This window comes from Paramormyrops kingsleyae, chromosome 4 (assembly GCF_048594095.1).
Source record: "Paramormyrops kingsleyae isolate MSU_618 chromosome 4, PKINGS_0.4, whole genome shotgun sequence".
Lineage (NCBI taxonomy): Eukaryota > Metazoa > Chordata > Actinopteri > Osteoglossiformes > Mormyridae > Paramormyrops > Paramormyrops kingsleyae.
Window position 1 is genome coordinate 2,612,669 of NC_132800.1, and position 26,592 is coordinate 2,639,260.

At 45.8% G+C, this 26,592-nt stretch overlaps 1 protein-coding gene across 1 annotated transcript in view; it reads right to left on the reverse strand.

Annotated features, from left to right (window-relative positions):
• The window catches only part of LOC111861089 (uncharacterized), a 155,519-nt gene extending 129,235 nt beyond the window's left edge, over positions 1-26,284 (reverse strand). The window contains exons 1-2 of the mRNA XM_072710440.1: positions 26,065-26,284; positions 23,796-23,930 (exon numbers count right to left, since the gene is read on the reverse strand). Of these exons, the coding sequence (XP_072566541.1) occupies positions 23,796-23,930 (135 nt within the window). The 5' untranslated portion in view covers positions 26,065-26,284. The remainder of the gene's footprint in view (positions 1-23,795; positions 23,931-26,064) is intronic.
• Positions 26,285-26,592: the final 308 nt, after the last annotated feature.

Genomic DNA, 26,592 nt, shown 5'->3' on the forward strand with positions numbered 1-26,592 from the left:
ACTTATAACTTATTCTTCAGTGTAATGGCTGTCGGAATAAAACTGCTCCTGTAACGTTTTGTCCTGCACCTGGGAATTATGAACCTGCGACCAGATGGAAGAAGCTGAAACTCGGTATGTAATGGATGAAAAATGTCAAGTAATACTGAGCTGGTTAGATGCTGTATTTGTCTCACGTACAGAGTCTCCAAGTTTGCCTGTGGTTCACCAATCAGCCTGCCAGACCACTTAATTATTTGATTGAGTGAGTTTTTATTTTTCACTGAAAGATTCCCAAACCAAGTCGCTAACCCAAACGATAAAACTGATTCAGTAAAAGCCTAATAAAACAGGCTCGTGATGGATCTATCAATGTGGAAGCGGCTCAGTTTCCTCAGATAGAACAGGCGCTGGTGCCCCTTTTAACACACAGCTTCACAGTTCAATCCAAACATGAGTTTTGAGTTCCCAGGTATTTGTAGGATTGTACACAATCTACAGTTTGACCTTTGATTAAAGTCCTTTGTTTTGCAAATGGATTTTTCCTGAAGTCAATGAGCATATCCTTTGTCTCAGACACGTTTAGCTGAAGGTGGGATACCTCACACCACTCGACAAAGTCGCTGATGAAGGGACCATGACCAGCTTCACTATCTTGGAGCAGACTAACAATAACTGAAAGCAGAGCAGAGGAAAAGTCAACAAATAAATGTCTGGCATGAGAGCCATTTTTATCCAAATGTTTACAAAGTAAATGAAGCAGGGTGACTGTGGTGTCCTCCACCCCCATGTGAGATCTATAAGCAAACTGCACAGGGTGAAGTAGGTGCCCCGGGATTGTCTATGTAGGCAGCCTTGCAGTGGAATCGTGGTGCAGGTTGTTGTCCTGGGGGAACCAGGTCTCATCCAATGGTGTCATCTCGTAATGTCCAGGTGATGGATGCTGGAGCCCTTTCAGCCGGCTGCTCACACAGGAGGGGAAAAAGGCCTAATATGGGTGAGGTGATTTCCACACCTTCTTCATCCAGCGTTATGCTGCATCCCAATCAGGTCTCTTCCCGTCAGGTTGACAGGACAGGTGTCATTAAGGAGAAATGTGTGTGAGACTTTTCGTCCATCCTGCAGGGCGACTGGAAGCGGGAGTGTTTCACGCAGAGTTTGTTGCAGGTCTGATGAACCCACAACCATAGCCATGTTGTTACTTGTGGGGGCCCCCAGTATGTCTGTTGATCTGATGGCAGATCTGGTTGCCCCTGTGTCCACTAGGAAAGCCAGTCGCCTCCCAGCCACAGAGACACACATCATTGGGTGTCTTCGCACACCAGGTTAGAGCGAGGAATTGACCCTCTTCTCCGGATGGGGCTGATCCTGATCCTGATCCCACGGGATCCTGTTGTTCCGCTGGCCTCTGCCTCCTCTTCCTCAGAGTGAACAGTCCTTTCTCCAGTGATCAGCTTTTCCGCACTGGAAACACCCTTGCTCTTCGTCTTGCTCTTGTCTGTTCATGCCTCGCCCCAGTCCACCTCTGCCTCCTCTTCCTCAGAGTGGACAGTCTTTCCTCCAGTGATCAGCTTTTCCGCACTGGAAACACCCTTGCTCTTCGTCTTGCCCTTGTCTGTTCATGCCTCGCCCCAGTCCACCTCTGCCTCCTCTTCCTCGGAATGGACAGTCTTTCCTCCAGTGATCAGCTTTTCCGCACTGGAAACACCCTTGCTCTTCGTCTTGCCCTTGTCTGTTCATGCCTCGCCTCAGTCCACCTCTGACTCCTTTTCCTCTGAATCTTCCTCTGCCTCGGCCTCGGTTCTGTGGACCACCTTGATTGTAGAACTGGAGCTGGGCCATCATCAGCTGCTGTTTCTGCTTCTCCCCATGCTCTTACAGGGTATTCTCAGCATGAATGGCATGGCGACGAATGTCATCTAGGGTTGCTAGGCTGCCATTCAATGCAGGTGATTTTCACCATTTGTTGGATCTTTGGCTTCAGTCCAGCAACAAAGAGAGTCTTCATAGCTGCTTTCCGCTGTTCCTGGTTTTCAATGCCAGAATAATAATAAAAGGCGATGTTCCCATTGAGTGACAGACTCCCCTTCTAGTTACTTCTCCTTGTGGATCTTTCCCCAATCCGGGTTCATTCTGTACTTTTCCTTTATTCTGTTTCCCAGGGCGATCCACTTGGCTTGGTACTCAGCAGTGTCTCGTCTGCCTCCCAGGAAGTCGACTCGAACTGCTGACCACTCCCCCTTCAGTTTCTGACGCAGTACCTGGACCCATTCGGTGCCACTTCATGGTTGATAGATTACATCCAGGTTCGTTACTTCTTTCCAGAACTGATTTCCTCCAACTTCACGTGGATCTGGGAGAGAGTTGACCACTTCCTTCACCTCAGCCAGGTCCCAGTTGCGTTGGACGTACAGCATTCTCTGTACTCCATCAACACCAGGGCCCCTTGGGTCAGGCATTTCCACCAAGGGGTACTGGCATGTTAGGGGTGCCGGGACTGAGCCCGCTCTCTCTCTCTCTCCTGCAGTTTCTGATTTTGTCTTCTTCTGCGTGGCAGGGCCTCAGCTCCTCCTGTTTCCTCTGCTTCTTCCTCTGTGTCTTCTTGGAGAGGGGCGGAGGCTCCCACAGATGCCGCTGCATTTGCTTGGTGATAAGCAGGGGGGGGGGGCACGGCAATGTAGGGCACAGAAAAGACTCTGCCTGTTTCTTCCTTGTTTTACTTGGAGCGTCACTGCGCAACACCATGCTTAGAGATTTTTGCTTCTGCCTTTTTCAACCTTCATTTCTGCTGTTTCCTTATTCACTTTGTCCCGTAGTCCCTTATTACTCTCCTTTTCTTTCTCTAACTCTTTTACCTTAAGAACATAAGAAATTTACAAACGAGAGGGGGCCATTCGGCCCATCAAGCTGTTTTGGGGAGAACTTAACTAATAGCTCAGAGTTCTTAAAATCTCATCTAGCTCTGATTTAAAGGAACCCAGGGTTTTAGCTTCCGCTACACTAGCAGGAAGACTGTTCCACACTCTAACTACACGCTGTGTAAAGAAGTGCTTCCTCAAATTTGTTTTAAAATGTTCTCCCGCTAATTTCCACTTATGGCCACGAGTTCTAGTATTTAAACTAATATTGAAATAACCATTTGGCTGAACAGCATCCAGACCCGTTACAATCCTATACAACATACAGTACCTTATTACAATACAAAACATCAAACAAAACACAAAACAGTCATGATTTCATGTATGCCAAATGCAAGTCCCAGCAACATGAATTTCAATCTGCATTGCAGTTCCAATAATAGGGACCAGGCAGTCGTGGGGTAATCAATATGGAGATTTCTGTGCCAACTTCTCCGTCTTATGATAAGTTTATGAAATCTTTTACGCCTCAATTTCTGCTTAATTTTCCAAATACTTATGAGCACGTTTATCTGATATTTTTGAGTGGCCAGGTTTCTGATTTCACACTCGTCTCACTCATCCAAGCCACATGCCTTACACATTCATACTGTGCACATCACACACTCATTTACAGTCCTCTGGGACAGACGTCTGCCAACCACACACACCTCGACAAGACCACAGTCCTGCCGACCTGTTTCCACTAACCCCCCCCACCAAATAGATGAGTAAACAGGGTTTATTGGGGGAAATACGGACATCTACGGACACTACAGTACACCAACAGTACATGACACTATAATGACTAATCTGGGGAAGACTGACTGAGACTAGGACTTAATACATAAGACAAGGCAAACGGAATAGGGAACAGGTGACGACAATCAGGAGTCCGACAGGAGGTAATGAGGGGGCGTGGCACACACGTGACATAACCCCCCCCACCAAAGGCGCGCACGCCGAGCGCGTTCGAGGGGAGGCAACGGACGAGACGAGGGACTGGAACTGGAAAACAAAAGCAGAAAATCAACGGGGAACCGGGAACAAGACAGAAGCACAAAACAGGCACAGGGGCAAGACCCACAACAAAACCCCACACAAGACCGGAAACGCGGACAGACAGACAAAGAAGGGAGACACGGAGGAAGCACCCACAGGCGACACAAAGGGGCCAGGAGTGCACGGAGGAAGAACACAGGGACGAGGAGGAGAAACAGGCGGGATGAAGAAAGGAGGAGCAGACAAGGGGGACCAGACCGGACTGGAAGGGGGAAAAAAGGGAGCCCGAGGGAGCCCAGGCGGGCGACGGTCAGCGGCCGGAGGGGCCGCAGACGAGAGGGAGGAGGGAGCAGGAGGGGACTACACAGGGGCCGAGGGAACGGGATGAGGGAGAGACGGAGGGGACACGGAGGGGACAGGAGGGAACACCGACGAAGGCAGGCAGGAGGGGGAAGCCGCGGCAGGCAATGGCGCAGCCAGAGCCGGCGAAGGCGCCGTCCGACACCCCGCCGAAGCAGGGGGGCCCGGAGGCGGGACCGAGGCCAGGGAACGAGGCCGCGGAGGGGCACCCGCAGGCGACCGCTGACCCAGAGCCGGAGGTGCCGCAAGCGCGCCCCGAGCCCCAGCCAAAGCGAGTGAGGGCGAGCTAGGGGGCAGGGAGGGCGGGACCCAGGCCCGACGTCTATGTTCCCTCCCCTTGCGGGACACAGATAGGCGGGGTCCTGGGGGGTGTCGGCCTTGCCGGGGCAAGGGCGAGGGAGTCTCGAGGGAGGTGCCCGAGGGGTCCCACTCAAGCTCCTTCTCCTCAGAGGAGAAAGGAGCGGGGGTCCTACTGTCCAGGACCTCCTCGGGGACTTAGTCCAGTGCTGGGAGGACAGGAGAGCCGGGCTGGACGGGAGAGCCGGGCTGGACGGGCAAAGCGGCAACCTCAGGCGGTGCCGCGAGCGTAGCGAACGTGCGGCCATCAGGGGGCGCCGCAGGAGGAGCGGCGGCAGCAGGCGGCAGACGGAGCAGCTGCCTCAGGGTTTCTTCCACCCGGGCTAGCTGTTGGAGTGGGGAATCAGGGGCTGCTGTGGCAAACTCCCTGCGGAGTTGCTCCAGGAGTGCAGCTGCCTCCAGAGAGTCTTTTATGGCGGGTTCGCCAACCACCCGCCAGTACTGCTCCTGCAGGAGGTGAAACCTGCTGACATCCTCCAGACAGGGCTGTGGCTCAGGAACCCTGTGGGATGCTGCAGCAGGCACCTTGGCCGTGTGGCCAGCAGGGGGCGCCTCAGCGGACGCCGCCAACACGTGGCCAGCAGGGGGCGCCTCGGCGGACGCCGCCAACACGTGGCCAGCAGGGGGCGCCTCGGCGGGCACCTCGGACACATGGCCAGCAAGGGGGCGACTCAGTGGGCGCCGCCGTCACGCGGCCAGCAGGGGGCGCAGCCGTGGGCACCTCGGGCGGTGTCGCAGGGACCGCCGGCAGAGCAGGCGGGTCAGGCAGGACAGGCGGGTCAGGCAGGACGGGCGTTGCCGCTGGCAAAGCGGCAGCAGCTGCAGGCAGTGCCGCGGGCAGAGAGGCGGCAGCAGCAGGCGGTGCCGCGGGCAGAGAGGCGGCAGCCGCAGCAGGCGGTGCCGCGGGCAGAGAGGCGGCAGCCGCAGCAGGCGGTGCCGCGGGCAGAGAGGCGGCAGCCGCAGAAGCAGGCGCTGCTTGCAGGTCCGGAGTCTGCGGGTCCGGATCCGGTGCGCCTGGGACTACCCCTTTAAGGGCTGTAGGGACCCGGAGAATTGTGTCTTTCATGACGCTGATCCCTTTTCTGGGTGAGCGTTCTGGCCGGTAATCACGGGGCTTACTGGTACGGGGCTCACCGGTAATTGCGGCGTCTTCCCCAGCGGGCGTTAATGAGCAGGCTCCTAAGAAGAGCGCGGACTCTCTCTCATGCCGCGCTTGGTGCCGCTTTCTCCCGGAGCTGGGGGGTTGAGCGGCAGACGCCGCGTTCAGCTCAGTCGTGCGCTGCTGAAGACGCGTCTTTTGCTGTGCGGTGGAGGCTGGAGCTCTAGCCGTCTCACGTAAGACGGAGAGGAAGGCAGTGGGTGAGTCAGGGGGCGGCTCCCAGGAGGTATATCCCAGCGGGGATAACCAAACAGCCGCTCTCTCCCTCAGCCGACGTAGGTGTTCTCCCACCTTAACGTGAAGCTGTTCCTCACCGATATTGCCCCTCTTCTTGATGAACACCCAACACCTCTTCACGAGCGGACGGGCTACTGGATCGTCCTGGAGTTCCAGCAGGTTGGTCCAGTGAATTACTTCTTCTTCTATGGGGAGTTCTTCCCTGGCAGCGCTGAGCTTGGTTGGGAGATTAGTCATTCTGTCACGTTGCGGGGCAAGCGAGCCGTGGAAGCAGGCGAGAGCAGGCAGATAGACGAGTAAATGGGGTTTATTGAGGGAAATACGGACATCTACGGACACTACACCAACAGTACATGACACTATAATGACTAATCTGGGGAAGACTGACTGAGACTAGGACTAAATACATAAGACAAGGCAAATGGAATAGGGAACAGGTGACGACAATCAGGAGTCCGACAGGAGGTAATGAGGGGGCGTGGCACACACGAGGAGCGTTCGGAGCTGAACGTGACACATAGCATATGTATATATATACACACACACGCACTGTCATACATATATAGAAACATACAGTACATGAATCAAACAGTAATAATAATAATACCAAAAAAATCAGAAGGGGGGGGTGGATGTTGAGGTATCTTTTATCCACAAAATATTTTGCTGCAAATATCAGTAAAGTTAAATATAAACAAAAATACCGATATCGAAAGAAATAAGAGGAATGAAGGGGAAAGAAAAGTAATTAAGCTGCAGCTTGGTAATTACATAGAGTAATGGAAGGGCTCAACGTAAAAGTACAAAAAAGTGATAGATGAGTGACTGTTAAGGTTTGTTTGATTGTGTGTCTGTGAGTGTGTAAGGATGAACATGTGTGTAACACAGGATGAGCATGCACACGTGTGTATGTGTGTGTGTATTGACTGTGATTATACATTTAATGTCTTTATAGAAATGAGCAGTAAGGGTTCAGTCCCAAAAAGGCAGCTGGCAGGAGGAAGTGACGTCACAGGCACCCGTCAAGGCAGGTAGCGGCAGCTGCCACTTCTGTCCGTCGCTAGTGGGGCTTAACAGTGGCAGGTGCCGTTCGAATACAGTGCCTGCCGGGGTACAGAGACAGCCACCGCCGCTCGTGGAAGTAAACCCGAGATGCTGTGCACGGCTACGATAAACTGCAATACGGAAATAAATTGAGGACTTGTTTAATCTTTGTATGACTACGAATGATATTATTGTTGCTGACTGTACATCTCTTACACGCATGTGCCTCCACATGGTCAATCTGGACATCAGCAGCTGTGTAAAATTTCTTCATCCAGGGTCCTGTGAGTGTTTTCCCTAATATGCCTAGTACCTGCATCTCGAGTACCGCAACATCATTTTTGAAGTCCGTCCTCAAGGATGACTGAAGCCCTCCACATGACACTGTTCCCACAGTGAAGAAATTAAGGAGTGTTTGGTAATGCTCAAATAATTTCCCACAGATGTGGAAAAGGATATGGAGTCTATTCCCCCGATATCGTGGAATGAGTCCTTTTGGCAATCCATTATCCCGTAGAAATGTGGTAAATCCCTTAGGATCCCCTTTCCCATCCTTATATCGGAAGTTGTTGATTTGCAAAACAATATTGCCAACAATGCAGTCCTTCCCATACAATTGTCCCTTTTGAGTTTCCAATGACTTCAATGCAGATCTACAAGAGGAAGCTATGGTATCCAGAGAGTGCAGGTTGCAATTTAACTCGTTAAGAGATTTCCCCCATGTCTCACTAAGTTTTTGAATGGTGGAATGATTAACAGCAACCCTGTCAGTCATTCTGTTCGAAATATTGTTAATGATTCTAGTCCTGCAATCTTTAAATTCTTCTTCATGGAAGTCAGCATACACAGAGGCCAGGTGATCAACAGAGTCACAAATGTGGTTGTGATAATCATCGGTAGTGCCACCAGGAAGTTCATCAACTGCAATAACATTTGTGTCCTCTTTGGTGGTGAAGTGAATGCTGCTCATATGGACCCCTTCCTGGGTAGTGGCATCAAAGCCAACAGTGATGTTTTTCGTTTTCATTGCTAATTCCGCTGATTGCAAGTCTGCAATGACCCTGCAATGTGTGCCATCTGCTCTACAGTTGTGCGATTTGGTACGTCTTTGAGTGTATCCCCCAACCGTTCAGCTGTTTTTGCCATTAACTTGGGAATATTCTCTGTGGGAACCTGGATCCCCAAAAAATCAAACACTTTCATTCTTGTATCCACTGAATAAGTTTTGCCATCCTTCTTTGTTTCAACCACAGGATTCTTCTTTTTCAGTTCACTAACTATGTCCTCTAGTTCTAACTTTTCATTTTCTAAGGTTCAACTTTTTTAATCGGTTGTGAGTTCTCTCAAGTCTTTTGAGTTTCTCCTCATTCTGAGATGTGGTGGCCTCCTTTAGTTTCCTTTGAAGATCGTGAATAATTTGAGTTTTAATTTCAATAGTTTTGGTCTTTCGCTTCAGTTGTTGATTTAATTGTTTAATTTTGACATGTTTTTGCTTGTCTACTGGCTCTTTCAAAATTGCAATTTTCTTTGAAAGTCTCTCCCTCTGCTCACTCTTTGAAACAGACAGAAATTTTAGGCGTTTCTTGAGCTTCTGTTTCCTTGGCGTAACCATTTCTCTTGAAGGGCGTGGCGGTGGGGTGGAGAACGATGATGATGGACCAGGCATTGGTGAAAGATCAGAGGATCCTGACGGAATTGGAGGTTGAACATCAAAATGGCTGTCAGATGTACTGGCTGATGGGTTGGAGCTAGTGTTCTGATTAAGTTGATCAAGGGCAGAGGGGTCAGTACCAACTTCTTGTAATGTAGATGGGGTCTCAATCTGAAGATAGAATCTTATGGAACAGGTTGAGGAAAACCTTTGAAACTCATTTGGATCACTTAACTTCTTAAAATTATTCAAAGTCTGATTCACTAGAGTCTTAATGCTTGAATTTAATGATGATGAACTCCTGAATGTGTATCCATCAACTTTGGGAAAATGACATTTTAAGAATCGTTCCATCTCTGTTCGACTTCTGTTGGCAGCTGTGATATATACGTAGAGAACATGACCATTCTTCAAATCATCACTAACTGTAGGTAGGTTGGAAAATGTTTCCTCAAGGTAAGTTCTCGCTATACCAGGTACAGCAGCTGGATTCACCATTTTCCTTAAATTAAATGTTATTTCAATCATTGAAGTAATATATTCGAGGTACAGCAAGGAGAGGATGATTTAATCCAAGCTGAAATGAGGCAGTGTTTTCATCGATTTGGTCCGCCATGACACCTCACCGTGCACGACCCCGACTCATCCCGGCGATAAAAAATACCACTTCGGGACAGCAGACTGCAATGAAACTTTGTCAGTTTTAAGTTGAAATGATGTATTAACGTCCTACCTACCTTTTTTTGAATCCTGAAAATCCGATCAGGGTTTGTAGATGCGATGAAATCGAGCAACACTGTTAAATTGAGTGTGCACTAGCAATACTTGACAGAATCGAAAAATTCGAAAACGAGATTGTAGACGGAGATTTCCTTTACGTCATATCTGGAAATCCCGGGAAAATACGCCACGACAACCACTGTATAGCGTGCATTTCGAGGATAGCCCCGAACGTACTCGGAACGAGCTGCACAGGTAACATCAGACGAACATGCCGGTGACTATCTATGGGGATTGCCACATACCTAAAGTTAGTGGACTCACTCATGGTCCAGGTTCATGACCTCGATGAGCAACTGGCTCTCATCCAACATAACAATGAGTTAAAGGAGAGAGTTAACACGCCTTTTAGGGAGTCTGTTTGTACGTCACAAGCGGGGAGGGGGGAGAATGATGAACAGGTAGTTCGAGAGTGCTGGGTGAATGTAGGTTGTCGACGTAGAAAAGGGCGTACACAATTCACAGAGGCAGCATCACCTGAAGTGATGGTGTCTAACCGCTTTCAGGTGCTTCCAGCTTTAGAGCCGGAAGAGACTGGGGAGGCAGGTGGGTCCTTGGGCACCAAGGAGCCGCCTACCCCCAGGAGGAGGGAGGCTGTGGTAGTAGGGGATTCAATTATCAGAGGTGTAGATAGTTATGTGTGCACCTGTGATAGAGGGTCCCGTACGGTGTCTTGCCTGCCTGGTGCCCAGGTAGGGGACCTTCTGAATCGAGTGGACAGGGTTTTGGCCCCAGCCGGGATGGACCCAGTGGTCGTGGTGCATGTTGGCACCAATGACATAGGAAAGGGCAGGAGGGCTGTTCTGCAGGATAAATTTATAGACGTCGCGGATAAGCTTAGAAGCAGAACATCCACGGTGGTATTCTCTGGAATACTTCCCGTGCCACGTGCGAGTCAGGCAAAGTTAGCTGAGATAAGGGGATTAAATGAGTGGCTAAAATGGTGGTATAGGAAAGCGGGGTTCAGGTTTATGGGGCACTGGAAGACCTTCTGCAACAGGTGGGACCTGTTCAAGCCGGACGGGTTGCATCTGAACCATAGGAGAACCAGTGTATTGGGGAGGCATATGTGTAGAATAGTTGAGGAATGTTTAAACTAGGGACTGGGGAGGCAGGGATGTTAGTCACAAATTTATGTGGGGAGAGATGGAAAGCCCAAATAAATATTAAAAGTGGGCACTGTAAAAGGCCTACCATTTGTGGTCTGTATTTAAATGCTAGGAGTCACAAAATTAATGATTTAGAGGCTTTAATTTCATCTGACACGACATTATAGGAATAACTGAAACATGGATGAGTGACAATGATGGTGATGAATATAATATGGATGGTTATATGTTGTTCCGTAGAGACCGGATAGGCAAGAAGGGAAGTAGTGTTGCAGTATCTTGCAGGCAAGGGAGCTCACTGATAAAAATAAAAAATTAGAGGTTTTAGACCCATTGTACTGTAGTGATCATAACATGGTTAAATTCGAGGTTAATTTTAGTGTCCGAAGAACAAAGTCGAAATTAAAAGTATACAATGTTAGGAAGGCTAACTTTAATGGTATGAGACGGAAATTAGAAACTGTAAACTGGACGGAGTTAAATAGCAAAACAGTTGAAGAGGCATGGGAATTTTTTAAAAGCACATTGTCCAAAAGAGGACTTTATACTTGTTTCCAGCAAAACTAAATCTAGGAAACGACAACCAAGGTGGTTTACTAAGGAAATTAAGAATAAAGTCAGGAGGAAAAGGGCTCTGTTCCACAATTGGAAAATAACTAATGAATTCAAAATTAAGCAGGAGTATCTAAGTCTACAGGTAGAGTTAAAAAATAACATTAGACTATCCAAGAGGGATGTAGAAAGAAAAATTGCATTGGAGGCTAAGGATGACAATAAAGGTTTCTTCCAATATTTTAACTCCAAAAGAGCTCTAAAAGCTGAAATCACTAATTTGCAGGATAGTAAGGGCCTTATAATTGAAAATGAGTATAATGATTATTTTTCACGGATGTTCACAGTAGAGAACACAAGTAACTTGCCACCAATTAATACGAATACAGCGTCGTCTATGACCAATATATGTATAACTGAGGCTGATGTGGTACTAATCCTAGCTAAACTCAAAATAAATAAATCACAGGGCCCTGATGGCATCTTACCTATAGTTTTAAAAGAGATGAGGGATATTATTAGCCAACTTTTAACTTTAATATTCCAGAAATCATTATCTGCGGGTGTGGTACCTTCAGATTGGAAGCATGCTAATATAACACCCATATTCAAAAAAGGGGATAGAAGTAATCCAGCAAACTATAGGCCAATCAGTTTAACTAGCATTACTGGAAGAGTAATGGAAGCTATAATCCAAGTGAAAATGGTAGATTACCTGGATGCAAATAACATTCTGAGGGATAGCCAACATGGATTTAGGAGAGGTAGATTCTGTTTAACGAATCTACTTGAATTCTTTAAGGAAGCTACAAGTGAAATTGATCACAAAAAGGCCTTCAACGTGATCTACTTAGATTTCCAGAAGGCCTTTGATGTTGTCCCCCACAAACGGCTCTTGCTTTAGGAACTGTGGCAGCATTCATACCAATAACTCAACACAAATATAATATATGTAATAAATATAATAGCCTGCATTGATGTTGTTTTATCGTGTGATTTCTTGTCTGTCAGTTTACCTGAATAAAACCCCGTTTTTGGATTTCTGTGTGCCCGATCCTGCTTCCCCACTCACTGCCGGCTCACACGGTCATAACACCTCTAGGATCCAGGGCTGCCTCAGGTGGGGTGAAAAGGCACAAGTCTCTACTGAAGGGACCACCAATAATTCTTTGGTATCTGAAAAAAAATATATATCCAAATACACATTTTGCTAATGATCTTTTTTAGAGGTTTCTACCATTTTTGCCACAGAAATATGCATACACCACTGTGTTAATAGACGTATTTGCCTTTGTCTTATGTGTACGTAGCCACGAGAAGCTTCTCCAGAGAAGTTATGTGAAAACTGAAAAGCTGCCCCAGGGACCTGCCTCTGTGGAAGGTTAAGCCTTTTAATTTCAGTCTCTACATTGTTCCCTGTACTATCAAGGGCCTCATCAATTCTATTTTGTATTTCAGTACTGTTTATCTCAGTTTCTACAATTCACCTTGCACAGCTTGACATGTTTTTCTTACCATAGCTCTGCTTTTATGTAGGCTGTGGAATTAAACTAGTCCATGCCGCACAGCCCACTGGGTCACGCAGGTCATTGGTCCGCCCTGCGTAGTCCTGTTCATTGGTGCAGTTTCGTCAAACTTTTGGGTTGTTTTGCCTGCCACAGCTTAAAGCCAAAATAACACTATATCTCACTCCTGCTGCTAGAGGCAGGCAGTGGGCAACAGCAATTTCCATCTTCCATCTATGCAACTTCTCCACACAAGAGACATGTAAAAGGAGTACAGCTGTATCTCTATCCTAAGTGCAAATTCAGTACATCCAACATTTGACGACACCTACTGTAGGTGGGTGGTGTAGCAGATACTGATCTAGCAGCAGAGAGGCTACAACGGGATCTGGATTTAATTAGCAACTGGGCTGATACCCGGCTGATGAAATTTAACAGATAAATGTAAGGTAATCCATGCAGGGAGCAGAAATATAAAGTACAGATATTTTATGGGTTCCACTGAAATAAAGGTAGCTGATTACGAGAAAGATCTCGGTCTGCATGTTGATGCTTCCACGTCCCACTATCGCCAGTGTGGGGAAGCAATAAAATAGGCCAATAGAATGTTGGGTTATATCTCTAGATGTGGGGAGTTTAAGTCAAGGGAGGTGATGTTACATTTATATAATTCCTTGGTAAGACCCCACCTAGAATATTGTGTGCAGGTTTGGTCACCATACCTTAAGAAGGACATTGCTGCCTTAGAAAAGGTGCAACTGAGGGCTAGGAGAATGATTCCTGGTCTTAAAGGAATGTCTTATGAGGAGAGGTTAGCTGAGCTGAATCTGTTTAGCCTTGAGCAAAGGAGACTAAGGGGGGACATGATCCAGGTCTATAAGATTCTAACGGGTCTGGATGCTGTTTAGTCTAAATACTAGAACTCGTGGCCATAAGTGGAAATTAGCGGGAGAACATTTTAAAACGAATTTGAAGAAGCACTTCTTTACACAGCGTGTAGTTAGAGTATGGCATAGTCTTCCTGCTAGTGTAGCGGAAGCTAAAACCCTGGGTTCCTTTAAATCAGAGCTAGATAAGAGCTATTAGTTAGGTTCTCCCCAAACAAGCTTAATGGGCCGAATGGCCTCCTCTCGTTTGTAAATTTCATATGTTCTTATCCACTTTGTGACAATTTCTTAAATATTTAAACGTGAAACATGATAGAATCATACCCTTTTTTGGTATTGTGATACAAAACTTATATCAGTATCTTGAACAACATTACATGTGACTCAGGGAAAACTACTCTTATTTTGGTACTTGGAGACACGACTCTGCCCTTCTTTGGCAGTTGAATCTGTGCTTTGGTAGGTTAAGTTAATGGCGAGTAGGTCAGTAGGTGGGAGTTCCCGGGGGGACAAAGTCAAATTGGGTTGTTTATATTTCTGACCCCCTTCCTCATTCTACTTCACCACAATCTGAACATTTGAATCAGGTAGCAGTTATATATTTTCGATATAACTTTCAAATATAATAGAAATATTTCAAAGTTCTCTTTTCAATAATAATATCCACTCATCTTCTGAAACTGATTGTCATATCCCAAGGCAGGGAACAATCCAGGATGAGGTTCCAACCCATCGCATGGCACACTCACACACCATTCACTCATATGCGCACATCTACAGGCAATTTGGTACCTTCAATATGGACTGCGGGGATAACTGGAGTACCTGGAGGAATCCCCAGACGACCCTGGCCCTAGAAGTGTGAGGCAACATTGCTAACCACTGCACCATCCCCTAATAATAATTCAGCATTCATGTTGAATGAAACTGTAGGAATTACACTAATCACTACCTTACGGTGTTGGGCCTCCTGAAGAGAACTGAATTCAGAACGGTTGTGTAAGCTATGAAGAGGAAAGTGTTGCCTTTAGTACGACTATCCATTCACTTCTGTACTCCATTTGTATTGTCATTATCTTAATATGCAGTTTCACTTTATTTGAGGTTTGGACTGGTATTCGTCTGTGAGGATCATACACAGACAGGAAAATTTTTTTACATCAACAGTCTCTTCACATGTCTGTGCCCTGTGTCACTTTCCTGAGATGTCTGTGCCTTCTGTCAGCCTCCTGAGATGTCTGTGCCCTGTGTTAGTCTCCTGTCTTTAGTCACCGGTGCAGTAGAATGACCTTGCATTATAATTCCAGATTTTCTCATATACTAATAGGAAGGTAGTTTTATGATGACTTTAGCTCAGTATCACTACTGCTCAATCACATATTTACCAAAATAACAGAAAACCACTAACAACTAATGTGAATTCAAAATATCAGAAGAGACCAGGAATACTTTTGTAATAACTATAGGCCCTTTAAATATATAGGGCTGGGAATTGTTTTTTAAAAATGAATTATTTCCATGACTAATCATGATTAATCACACCAAATATTAATACAGTCGAACCTACTTATCTCGACCTCGGCTAACTCGCCAACCCTATTAAGTCGACGTTTATGAAGTGGAACCGCCAAATTCCCTCTTTGCATTAGCATTTCTCATCGGTTATGTCGATTATTTGATGTCGCCGAACCCTAATATCTCGAGCACAAAAGAGGGCCAAAATCGCCACTTAACGTCGGTTATCTCGATCCCCGTGACTAATCGCCGGCTTTTTAAAATGTATCACAAGTGCTAAACAGCTGCATTAACGCGTATTCAAATCGCATTCGCATGGTAATTTGCTGAACAACGCAGCAGAGAAACGCGATCTAGGTAAATCCCCATCAAATCCATAAAGGGGGGGGGGCGGGGTGGAATGTGGCCAGGTGTGAATGGCTCATGCTTACGTTTAAGCTAGCTTTGGACTAACCAATAAATTGATCGTTCACTCCAATGACAGTTCATTCATTCTTGTTGATCTTGTCTGAGGGATAACACGCTGTTGCTATTCTGTTTATTTTTTTCCTTCTAAAAATGTCTGGAGGTCTTAAGAGAAAACTGGACAATCAGTCATTAGAGAAAAAGTATGAAATCATACTGCAGCTAGAAAAAGGAACAAAACCGGCTGACCTTAGTCGTCAGCATGGCATTCCAGCGAACACCATTTCAGGATGGAAAAAGAAGGCTGAAGTGATAAAGCAAATGTACGAGAAGTCTGTTTTTGATCCAGAAAGAAAAAGACTTAGAGCGGCTGTGCACAAAGATGTCGAGGATGCAGTGTTTCAATGGTTCACGAATACGCGAGCGACAGACTTTCCCGTCAATGGTCCCTTGCTGATGGAGAAGGTGGACATCCTTGCTGCAAAGCTAGGACACCCTGACTTTAAAGCAAGTCAGAGGTGGCTGGATCGTTTCAAAAAGAGGCACAACATCGTCTTCAAAGCAATTTGTGGAGAGAGCGCTGCGTTTCAACAGAAGCAGGTGGATTCATGGCTGAAGACTCAAATGCGCACACTTTTGGATACCTATGAGGCTCGGAAGATTTTTAATGCTGATGAAACTGGGGTGTTTTAGAAATGCCTTCCAGACAAATCTATGGTGTTTCGTGGGGAGGCTTGTCATGGTGGAAAAAAGTCGAAGGATCGACTTACAGTGCTAGTTGCCGCTAACATGGATGGAAGCCAAAAACTCCCGCTCTACGTTATAGGAAAGTCCAAGACTCCCAGATGCTTTAAGCAGACCAAAGTTCTCCCATGCGTTTACGATGGCCAGTCAAGAGCCTGGATCACAGGAGATCTATTCAGTGCATGGGTGAAAAAGCAGAAAAAAGGAAGGTGGCACTAATCGTGGACAACTGTAGAGCTCATCCAGATGTTCCTGGTCTCAAGGCTATTACGATCTTTTACCTCCCACCTAACACAACGAGTAAGCTCCAACCAATGGACCAGGGGATAATCCAAGTGCTTAAGGTGTACTACAGGAAAATGTTGATGCGCCAATACCTGCTCCCTGATGAAAAGAAGGCGCAGTACACCCCTTCCCTTCTAGATGCAATGAACTTCCTGAGATCAGCCTGGAATAATGTAAAGAAGGAAACTATCACGAACTGCTGGATGCACTGCATCATTCAGGATATTTCCGATGATGAGTTTCAGGCACAGTGCCATGCAGCCGCAAAAGAACTCGCGGAAGTAGTGGAAAAATCAAGCCTTACAGATGCTATCTTGGAAGAGGAGGCACAGGAGTTAGCCATCACTGTCCAGAAATTCCGAGATTACATAGACATCGACAAAGACGTTGTTACATGTACTGATGGCATGATCACCGATGAAGACATTATATCAAGTGTGCAGTCAGCACAGCCAAGCATATCTGCATGCGGCAATGACAATGAAGATGCGGACAAAGATTTGGAACCAATTCCCTCTGCCGGTGAGGTGATAGAAATGCTACAAAAAATTTGACGGTATGGTTCTTTTGTAGGGGATGAAACTGTTTTAGACAGCATAAATAATATAGAAGCATTTGTTTTCAAGCAGACTGTCAAAGGCAAAAAGCAACAAAGCATTTTAGACTTTGTAAAGAAACCATATTAACTGTGTGTACGATACTTTTCAGAGCTGTCAGAGCGAAATGACTTGTGAATTTAATTTTGACACTGTTTGCTTTTTGTAACAACGAATTACACCCCACAGGTTTTTTTTTTGTGATTTTCTGAGTGATCTTTGTGTTTGCATTGTTGGATAATATAATTAAAGGTTTGCATCAAGAATCGATGGTGGTTTTTATTGTATACTGGTAAATCTCTGCTTTTAGTTGGTGCACATTAGCCAACATGTATGTACATTTTTATAGCATGCCGATCGCGTCATCAAACAAATCGCGGCAACGCTGTTGTGTAAAAAAAACACCAAAAACCTGTGCATGCACATTCTCATTTATTAACACACATAAATCACAATTTCTACAGTAGAGACCTTGGAGAGAAAGGTCAGCAGTTGCCTCAGGAGATGGTTAGGGTTGCCTAGGAGTCTCAGTAATATAGCCCTCTATGGAAATACCACAATGCTCCGGTTGCCCCTGAAATCCTTGGAAGAGGAGTTTAAAGTGACTCGGGCACGGGAGGTGCTGATGTATAGAGACTCCAACGACCCAAAGGTGGCTCAGGCAGGAGTGTTGGTGAGGACAGGGAGGAAATGGAGCGCTCAAGCCGCTGTGCTGGATGCACAGGCTCGTTTGAGGCATAAAGAGCTTGTGGGAGTGGTGGCCCGAGGTAGAGCAGGCTTGGGGATGTGTCCAACACCGCCTCGGCGTAGAAAGCGGAAGGGGAAGGAGGAACGTAGCTATATATGTGAAGAGGTTAGAACTGCTGTGGATGAAGGAAGGACTAGCAGAGCAGCCGGAATGGGACAGCAGGGAGCCTGGACCAGGTGGGAGCAGGCCATGGACCGCAAGGTTACCTGGACGGAGCTCTGGCAAAGTGAGCCGCACCGTATAGCATTCCTGATTCGAGCAGTCTATGACGTCCTGCCTAGTCCAGCAAACCTCTGCATGTGGGGAAAAGCAGACATACCAACTTGCCATTTGTGCCCAGCTTGTGGGACGCCGGAGCACATTCTGAGCTCCTGCCCAACAGCGCTCGGCCAGGGTCGTTACACGTGGCGTCATAACCAGGTGCTGAAAGTTATTGCAGACACCATCAGCAAAGAGATCAGTAAAGGCGGCCGAGGGAACAATACCACTCGCTCAATTGCATTTGTTAGGGCAGGAGAACAGCCACAAACAGGGAGGAAGGCACCAGCAGGGATCCTGGCATCGGCCAATGACTGGAAACTCGCTGTGGATTTGGAAAAGCAGCTAAAATTCCCCCAGCACATCGTCAGAACAACTATGAGGCCAGATATTACTCTAGTCTCAGAGAGCAGCAAGAATATAATCATCATGGAGCTGACCGTGCCATGGGAGGACCGCTTGGGAGAAGCCCATGAAAGAAAGATGACCAAATATGAACAGCTGGTCACAGACTGCCGAGCACAGGGCTGGAAGGCGAGATGCATGCCCATCGAGATAGGCTGCAGAGGTTTTGTGGGGCGTTCTCTCCACAAAGCCTTTACCACGTTGGGCATTGCAGGAATAGCAAGGAGCAGGGCCATCAAGAACACCACCGACGCAGCCGAGAAAGCTTCAAGATGGCTCTGGATCCGTAGAGGAGCACCATGGGGGCAAGCGAGTGCTACCTGAACACAAGTCGCGGTCTGATCAGCCGTGGCTGGGTCGCCTGGGCGAGGGCGTCTGATGTTGAAAGACCCGAAACGCCCGAGGACCCCAGGTTACATCACTGATGATGTGTTCAGGTGCATCGGAAGATGTTTTAAGAACTAACAAGCATATGTTAATACAGTATAATGCCGGCAAATTGGTTTTCAGTTATCTCGATCATCGGTTATCTCGACGCTTTTTGGCCGGCGACATAACCGGGTTCGACTGTATTTGTAAAAATAACAACATAGTTTATTGAACCCCATAGAGAAATCCTCTTTATGCCTCCCGAAACTTGCTCTCTGTAGGTGAGAGCAAGCTGGCTGTGAAGGGTAGCCACCTGTCGTGGTGCCAATGGAGCTGGGGGTTAAGGGCCTTGCTCAAAGACCTGCAGAAATGCCAAATCTGACCTTGAACTGGTGACCTTCTGATCACAGGCACAAAAGCTTAGGCCAGGGGTGGCCAATCGTATCCGCAAAGGGCCAGTGTGTATGCAGGATTTCGTCGCAACTCCCTAATTAGAGAACTGATTGGCCAAAGAGTCCACACCTGGGTTTGAACAGCTGACCTAAAGGTAATCCCAAAAACCTGCATACATACCAGCCCATTGTGGATACGATTAGCCACCCCTGGCTTAGGCCACTGAGCCAAACACTGTCTTTAACAAAAATGCACAAATATTTATGATAAATTTATGCAGAATTAACAAAGGACAGACATTGGTCATTGTCACAAACTCATTACCAAACAATATTCATTTATATTCTAAAAAATAGAGAAAAACACACACTCAAATTATTCAACTTTTACCATTTATTTCTGTAATACACAAGTATTTCATGACATCCAGTGCAACTGACTTGAAAAAAATTAAGGCCAACTAAGATGAAGACAAAACAGAAAATGACAAAGCAAAAATATACATCTTGTGAAACAAATTGTGAGATTCAAAACAGCTTATGTATTTCTGATAATGATTTTTGGCTGCCTATTTGGAGAAAATTAGATAAATCAGACCAACAAATGGTAAACTATTAATACACCTAAAAAGGCAAGGTACTGCTCTACACAACAGACCCAAATTTCACCGTAATATTTTTATTATTCTGAAAGTTCGCCAGAATGACCCATATTGTAATATTTAATGGTTTAACTTGTAAATAAGTACAAGCATAACTGCTTTCAAAAAGGCTTGAGAAATGGCAAAAAGAAAAGAAAGGATTGGTTCTGCAGATCCAGACATTTGTCAGTGCAAATTCCATGGCAGAGTGATCATATGACTGTGGAGCCCTTGAACAAGGCTTTAATCCCCAAAGTATCGGATGAATAGATGTCAGGTTTCCTAAACTTAATCCTTCAGTCACGATCATTTACAGAGCCACCAAAATAAAAAGAAAAAAAAGGCATGTAAAGAATACAGTGGAAACCGCTCATAGTGATCACTGTTATAGTAATCAACTGCTTATATGGATCAAAAAGCTTGGGACAAAATCACTCCTGTACAAGTACTGTTTAAAGTAGTCCACTTACAGTGTTCATTTTGTGGTTTGTTTTATACATTACAACTTACGGGGAAATTTTTTTAACCGGTAACGGTAATTCGTTTTCACTTTAATTAGTTAGTCTTGCAGTAATTCGTATGCTTCTAGGTAGCTACATAAGGCTAATGCTGCATGCACAGAAAACATGACGAGGAAAAAGAAAATCATTTTCTCTCAATGATGAATATAGACTCAAAGCTTATGATTAACTGCCAAAAACGAGCCAACAAGATGCAGCAGCGAAACTACAATAAGCTACATTTTATGTACAGTTCTGTATGGTATCATAGTATTTGAATTATACACAGTTCAGTAGTCATACAGTACTGTAATTAGACACCACAGGCGTTTCAAATGTTGATTTTGAAAAAGTCAAAATTCAGTAAATAGTGATGCTGTCCGTTTTATCTTTAATTCATGTAACAAATATACAAATGTCAAATAGATGGTAAAATAATGGAGACAAAGAAAAATCTGTTATAATGATTTGCTTAAAGTCATCAATTTCACCAAGAGAGACGTGATCACTTTAAGCGGTTTCCACTGTATTTTGGGCACTTCACAGGCTCTATGTTAATTAGGTAGTTTAAAGTCTATCGCAATTGTCACTTTACACATCGCTCTAAACCAAAAATTCAAATTATTTGATAAAATTGTTTTATTGCTCTACTCTACAGCCAAGTACAGTATCTTTCTTAAACCTAATCCTTTGACCCTATAACATACTATTCCAGGCAATGTCCCAATTAAAAAGCTTTAGCTATTAACTGAGTAACTTTCCCTGTGTGAATCCGCTCATGTCTCTAGGTTTCTTAAATGGCTGAAGCCCTTCCCACACTGGGAGCACTGGTAGGGCCTCTCCCCTGTGTGAATTCGTTGGTGAGTCTTTAGGTTTCCTAAATGTCTGAAGCTCTTCTCACATTGGGAGCACTGGTAGGGCTTCTCTCCTGTGTGAATTTGTTGGTGTGTCTTTAGGTTTCCTAACCAAGAAAAGCTCTTCCCACACTGGGAGCACTGGTAAGGCCTCTCCCCTGTGTGAATTCGTTGGTGTCCCTTGAGGCTTCCTGAATCACTAAAGCTCTTCCCACACTGGGAGCACTGGTAGGGCCTCTCCCCTGTGTGAATTCGTTGGTGTCTCTTGAGGTGTCCTGAATCACTAAAGCTCTTCCCACACTGGGAGCAGTGGTAGGGCCTCTCCCCTGTGTGAATTCGTTGGTGTCCCTTGAGACTTCCTGACTCACTAAAGCTCTTCCCCCACTGGGAGCACTGGTAGGGCCTCTCCCCTGTGTGAATCCACTGGTGTGTCTTTAGGTTCCCTAAATGTCTGAAGCTCTTCTCACATTGGGAGCACTGGTAGGGCCTCTCCCCTGTGTGAATTCGTTGGTGAGTCTTTAGGTTTCCTAAATGTCTGAAGCTCTTCTCACATTGGGAGCACTGGTAGGGCTTCTCTCCTGTGTGAATTTGTTGGTGTGTCTTTAGGTTTCCTAACCAAGAAAAGCTCTTCCCACACTGGGAGCACTGGTAGGGCCTCTCCCCTGTGTGAATTCGTTGGTGTCCCTTGAGGCTTCCTGAATCACTAAAGCTCTTCCCACACTGGGAGCACTGGTAGGGCCTCTCCCCTGTGTGAATTCGTTGGTGTCTCTTGAGGTGTCCTGAATCACTAAAGCTCTTCCCACACTGGGAGCACTGGTAGGGCCTCTCCCCTGTGTGAATTCGTTGGTGTCCCTTGAGACTTCCTGACTCACTAAAGCTCTTCCCCCACTGGGAGCACTGGTAGGGCCTCTCCCCTGTGTGAATCCACTGGTGTGTCTTTAGGTTCCCTAAATGTCTGAAGCTCTTCTCACATTGGGAGCACTGGTAGGGCCTCTCCCCTGTGTGAATCCGCTGGTGTGTCTTGAGGTTTCCTAACTGACTAAAGCTCTTCCCACACTGGGAGCACTGGTAGGGCTTCTCCCCTGTGTGAATCAGTTCATGTTTCTTGAGGCTTCCTGAATCACTAAAGCTCTTCCCACAATGGGAGCACTGGTAGGGCCTCTCCCCTGTGTGAATCCGCTGGTGTGTCTTTAGGTTTCCTAAAAGTCTGAAGCTCTTCTCACATTGGGAGCACGGGTAGGGCCTCTCTCCTGTGTGAATTTGTTGGTGTGTCTTGAGGCTTCCTAACCGACTAAAGCTCTTCCCACACTGGGAGCACTGGTAGGGCCTCTCCCCTGTGTGAATACGTTGGTGTCTCTTGAGGTTTCCTAACTCACTAAAGCTCTTCCCACACTCAGAACACCGATGGGATGACTTCTCCGTGCAAGTCTGCCTGTTTATTTTACAGCCTCGGTTTATACTCGGTCTATATATCTTCTCACTCTGGGATCCTCGTCGAACTGTCAGTGTGTCTGTGTTTGCTTCTTCCAGGGTACTGAGTGTGTCTGTACTGAGCTGAGCGGCACTGGGGCCAGCAGACACTGGTGAATGCTCAGCTGTGTTTACTGATCCAGGCCTCAGTTCAATGACATACTCCTTAGGGTGAGATTTTTTGGTATATCGGTCCAGACCAACGTCTGTGGTATAGAATGGACCCTGAAAACAAGCGATGATTTGGGAGGATTCATCCTCTCTCCTTGCTGGGGGCAAGATAGAGACAAGTCACTCAGTACTGAGATGGGACAGGGTTAATACAAAGTCAGGAAAAAAGCGAATAAGAAACAGACATCTTCCAAAGAGCCTTCATTACTACATAAGCAGTCCATGTTCACAGTGTGCTGTTTCTGCTGCATCTGCCATGCCTGAACTGTACAGAGTAACAACACTGCTAGTTTGAAATGGCAACCTGAAGCCTCCAAATGTACCAAAACAATTGCAGGTTTGATGGTATACGTTAGTACGGGGGTGCCCAACTCCAGTCCTGGAGGGCCGGAGCTCTGTGTAGCTTAGTTCTTTCCATGTTCCACCATAAATGATTCAGCTCAAGAGCTGCGTGGTAAGTAGCACAAGGAGTTGAATCAGATGTGTTAAATGAGGGGAAACCCAAAAATGTGCAGGGCTCTGGTCCTCCAGGACTGGAGTTGGGCACTCCTGCGTTAGTAGCTAAAAGTCACCTGGGTTTGGAGGTTTCAAACACTGTTTGCCCCTGCTATCAGTGACTAACAGCAGAGAACCAGTCAGCTCCTCCTCAGTCACATCCTGAACCACTGCGCCCTTCACCTTCTGTCACAAAAAAGAAACAAGGCAGAATATGCTGTTCACCTCATAAAATTATACAGCTGGTTCTACTGGCTTAGACAAACAGAACAGCAGAAAGCAAAATTACTTAAAGGTTAGACATTAAACTGAAATTATGTCTGGTGTGACCTACCGTTGGCCACTTTTGAAATTAACATACACAAATTAAACCACCTCAGAATGGACAAGTGACATTTGTGAAGAGACCCACATACACTTAATTTTACCTTGTAGGTGCTCTCGTTCGCAGTCCCTTCAGCCTCAGATATCAGGTATTCCTTCTCCTCTTTTTTAACCTCTCCGACACCCTGCTGGGAAAGTTTCTGGTTTGTACAGCAGCTGGTTTTACTGCAGGAAGGCATCTGCTGAAACCAAAATGAAATTAAATTCAGTGAGACTGTGCCAGTTAATCAGTGTGTTGCAATGCACCCTAACTCTTAACCCCACCTAATAAAGTGACCATGACACTTGACAACAGCTATAAACATTAATAACATTTTGTGTGTCATGTCACACACACAGTCTCATACACACAGACTAAACAAACACCTGACTTAAAGTTCAGTCGAACTCATGGATATCAGGGGTGGATATACCACGACTGTTCCCCCTGTAGTCATGTCTATGTTAGGCAGATTGCGGCTTCTGAGAACATTGGACTGGCGAGGTAGAGCGCAGCCACTAGGAGCTGAGTGGAAGCGGTGCACTCAGAAACAAGAGGTGAAGGTGGTGAAGGCAGCTCAGAGGCTGGTGGGGAACAGCTTACCCACCACCACTGACATTTACACCATCAGATGCAAGAGAAGGGCTTTTTGCATTGAGGGACCCCACCCACTCAGCAGGAGGCTGAGCAGCATCAAGAGTAGGACCAGACTGTGTAATGTGTATGAATATTCATTTACTCATTCAGTTTTACTTTCCTTAGAAATAAATAATAAGTAGGGCTGTCAAAATTAACGGGTTAATGCGGATTAATCCATCATCATGATTAATCTGATTAAAATTTTTAACGCAATTAACCCATCTACAGTGCAGAATGATTCAAAATCCCTGAAATGTCTCTGTCAACCCATTTCAGGCAGTTTTGGTGCGTTCCATTTGCCCTGGGAACTCATATTTTCGAGTCGGATTCCGAGATTTGAAGCCGGAAGTGACGACATGCTCGCTCCCGTTTCTCGGGGATCTGGAGCAGCACAGAGGATCCCGAGTTCAGAATCCAAGATGGCTGCGTCTTTTATCAACAGAAGGGAAAGTTGTAGTTTTATACTGTTTAAGCACTACTTCTCATTTGTGGCTCATTAAATTGGTCGCACACACTATACCGTCCAACTTATCTGTGGACGTGTTTTATACGTAAAGCACCGGGCTAATTTTTAAGTGAACGAAGATAAAGACCATTTAAACTGAGGTACCTTAAATCCGACAAGTTGTCCGGCTAAGCAAAAAATCTTGCTTTTTGATAGGATCCATGGTATTGCACTTCTGTGGCAGATGGAATGCATCCGACTCATGTTCGCGATGTTCAATAAACATGTTAAGTGCATATATAATCCCTTTTTTCTTGAGTCAGTTTGCTCTTCCAAAATGAAATGCAATTAATATAGATTAAAAATGAATGATATTTAATCGTGATTAATCGAAATTAATCCACAGCAACCCTGTGATTAATCTGATTTAAAAATTTTAATCGTTTGACAGCACTAATAATAAGCAATATTTTCTGTAGTTATTTAATACAAAGCACCCATATTTCATAATATCATACACATTTATATGGACACATACAAATGTTCTTCAGCAAAATAGTTGTGTGAAACTTTCCTAAAAGGGTGTGAAAGATGAGAGATGGTTAGAGGAACACACTGAATTTGGTTTGATGTTGATTGGCTTAAAAATGAAGGAGGTATTACAATTTATCCAACAGCAATACTGATAGACGGTTAAAGGACACATATTGTACAAGTGGTGTTATGCTGATTGGCATTGCACTTTCAAGACCGTCCCTAAATTTTCCAGCAGTTTTGTGTGAGCAGAAGGATATTCCCGAATTGCTTTGTATTTTTAATTCACATTGGTGGAGAATGTGGAGCTAACTAAAAGTGTGAAATATTTTCCTTGTTTAACTTCACATGTGGAGCCTAATCTGAAAAGAATTGCCGTCATGATCACGAAGATATTGCAGTTTAGATGTCAGTAAATGTAGCGAATATCGAACATAAAACCAACTTCACCGCGGTCTCGCAACTCCAGTAGTCTTCTTTTCTGGATACTCTTTTACTCTCACCCAAGTAGCGAGATTGTTGAGTACTTTTACGCCGACTACAATTGTTATAATATTGAAACAAAATTACTTTTAATCGAGTACAGAATTTGACTACTTTATCACTTCTGCAAACATAAAAGCATGTTTTCCGTAACTAAAGGACTCCCGGTAGAATACGAAACTAACTACATTTGCAGTCACAGATACAAACCCATTCCCCACAAACGCCTTACCGTGCCGCAAATGCCTCCTCCTGTTAGTGACTAGAAAGTGGTTTCCATTAACGGCGTTGTGCTGCGTTGCTTTCAGTCGTAATTAAACCCACGATTGTAATGTCTACTGACCGCTGCAGCCTGATCGAATAATGGCGGCGCCTCCCCATCCTTTTGACTTCACTCGCGCCGCGCGCCGCGTCCTGATTGGAGGGCAGTGTGGCTGCCCGATCTGCGGACGCATGCGCACACTGGTTTTCCGTGTACGTCACTATTGCGATCTGTATAAGTGATGGGAAGTTCGGTTAAAGCCTCAATTAACTGATCAGATTCTTTCCAACTGTCCGTTGTAATGAATCGATTCTAAAACCGATTCTATGATTCACTTTTTTTTTTCGTCTTTTTTGCGCATGACCACATGATTCAACTCCGAGCAGTTTTTGTTCTTGGTTAAGTCGAGGTTTCCGCGTAAGCCAGCCCCATATGAGCACCGCCCCTCCCACTACAATTTCTCCGAAGACAATGAAAAGCAATCTGGGAAACAAAGGG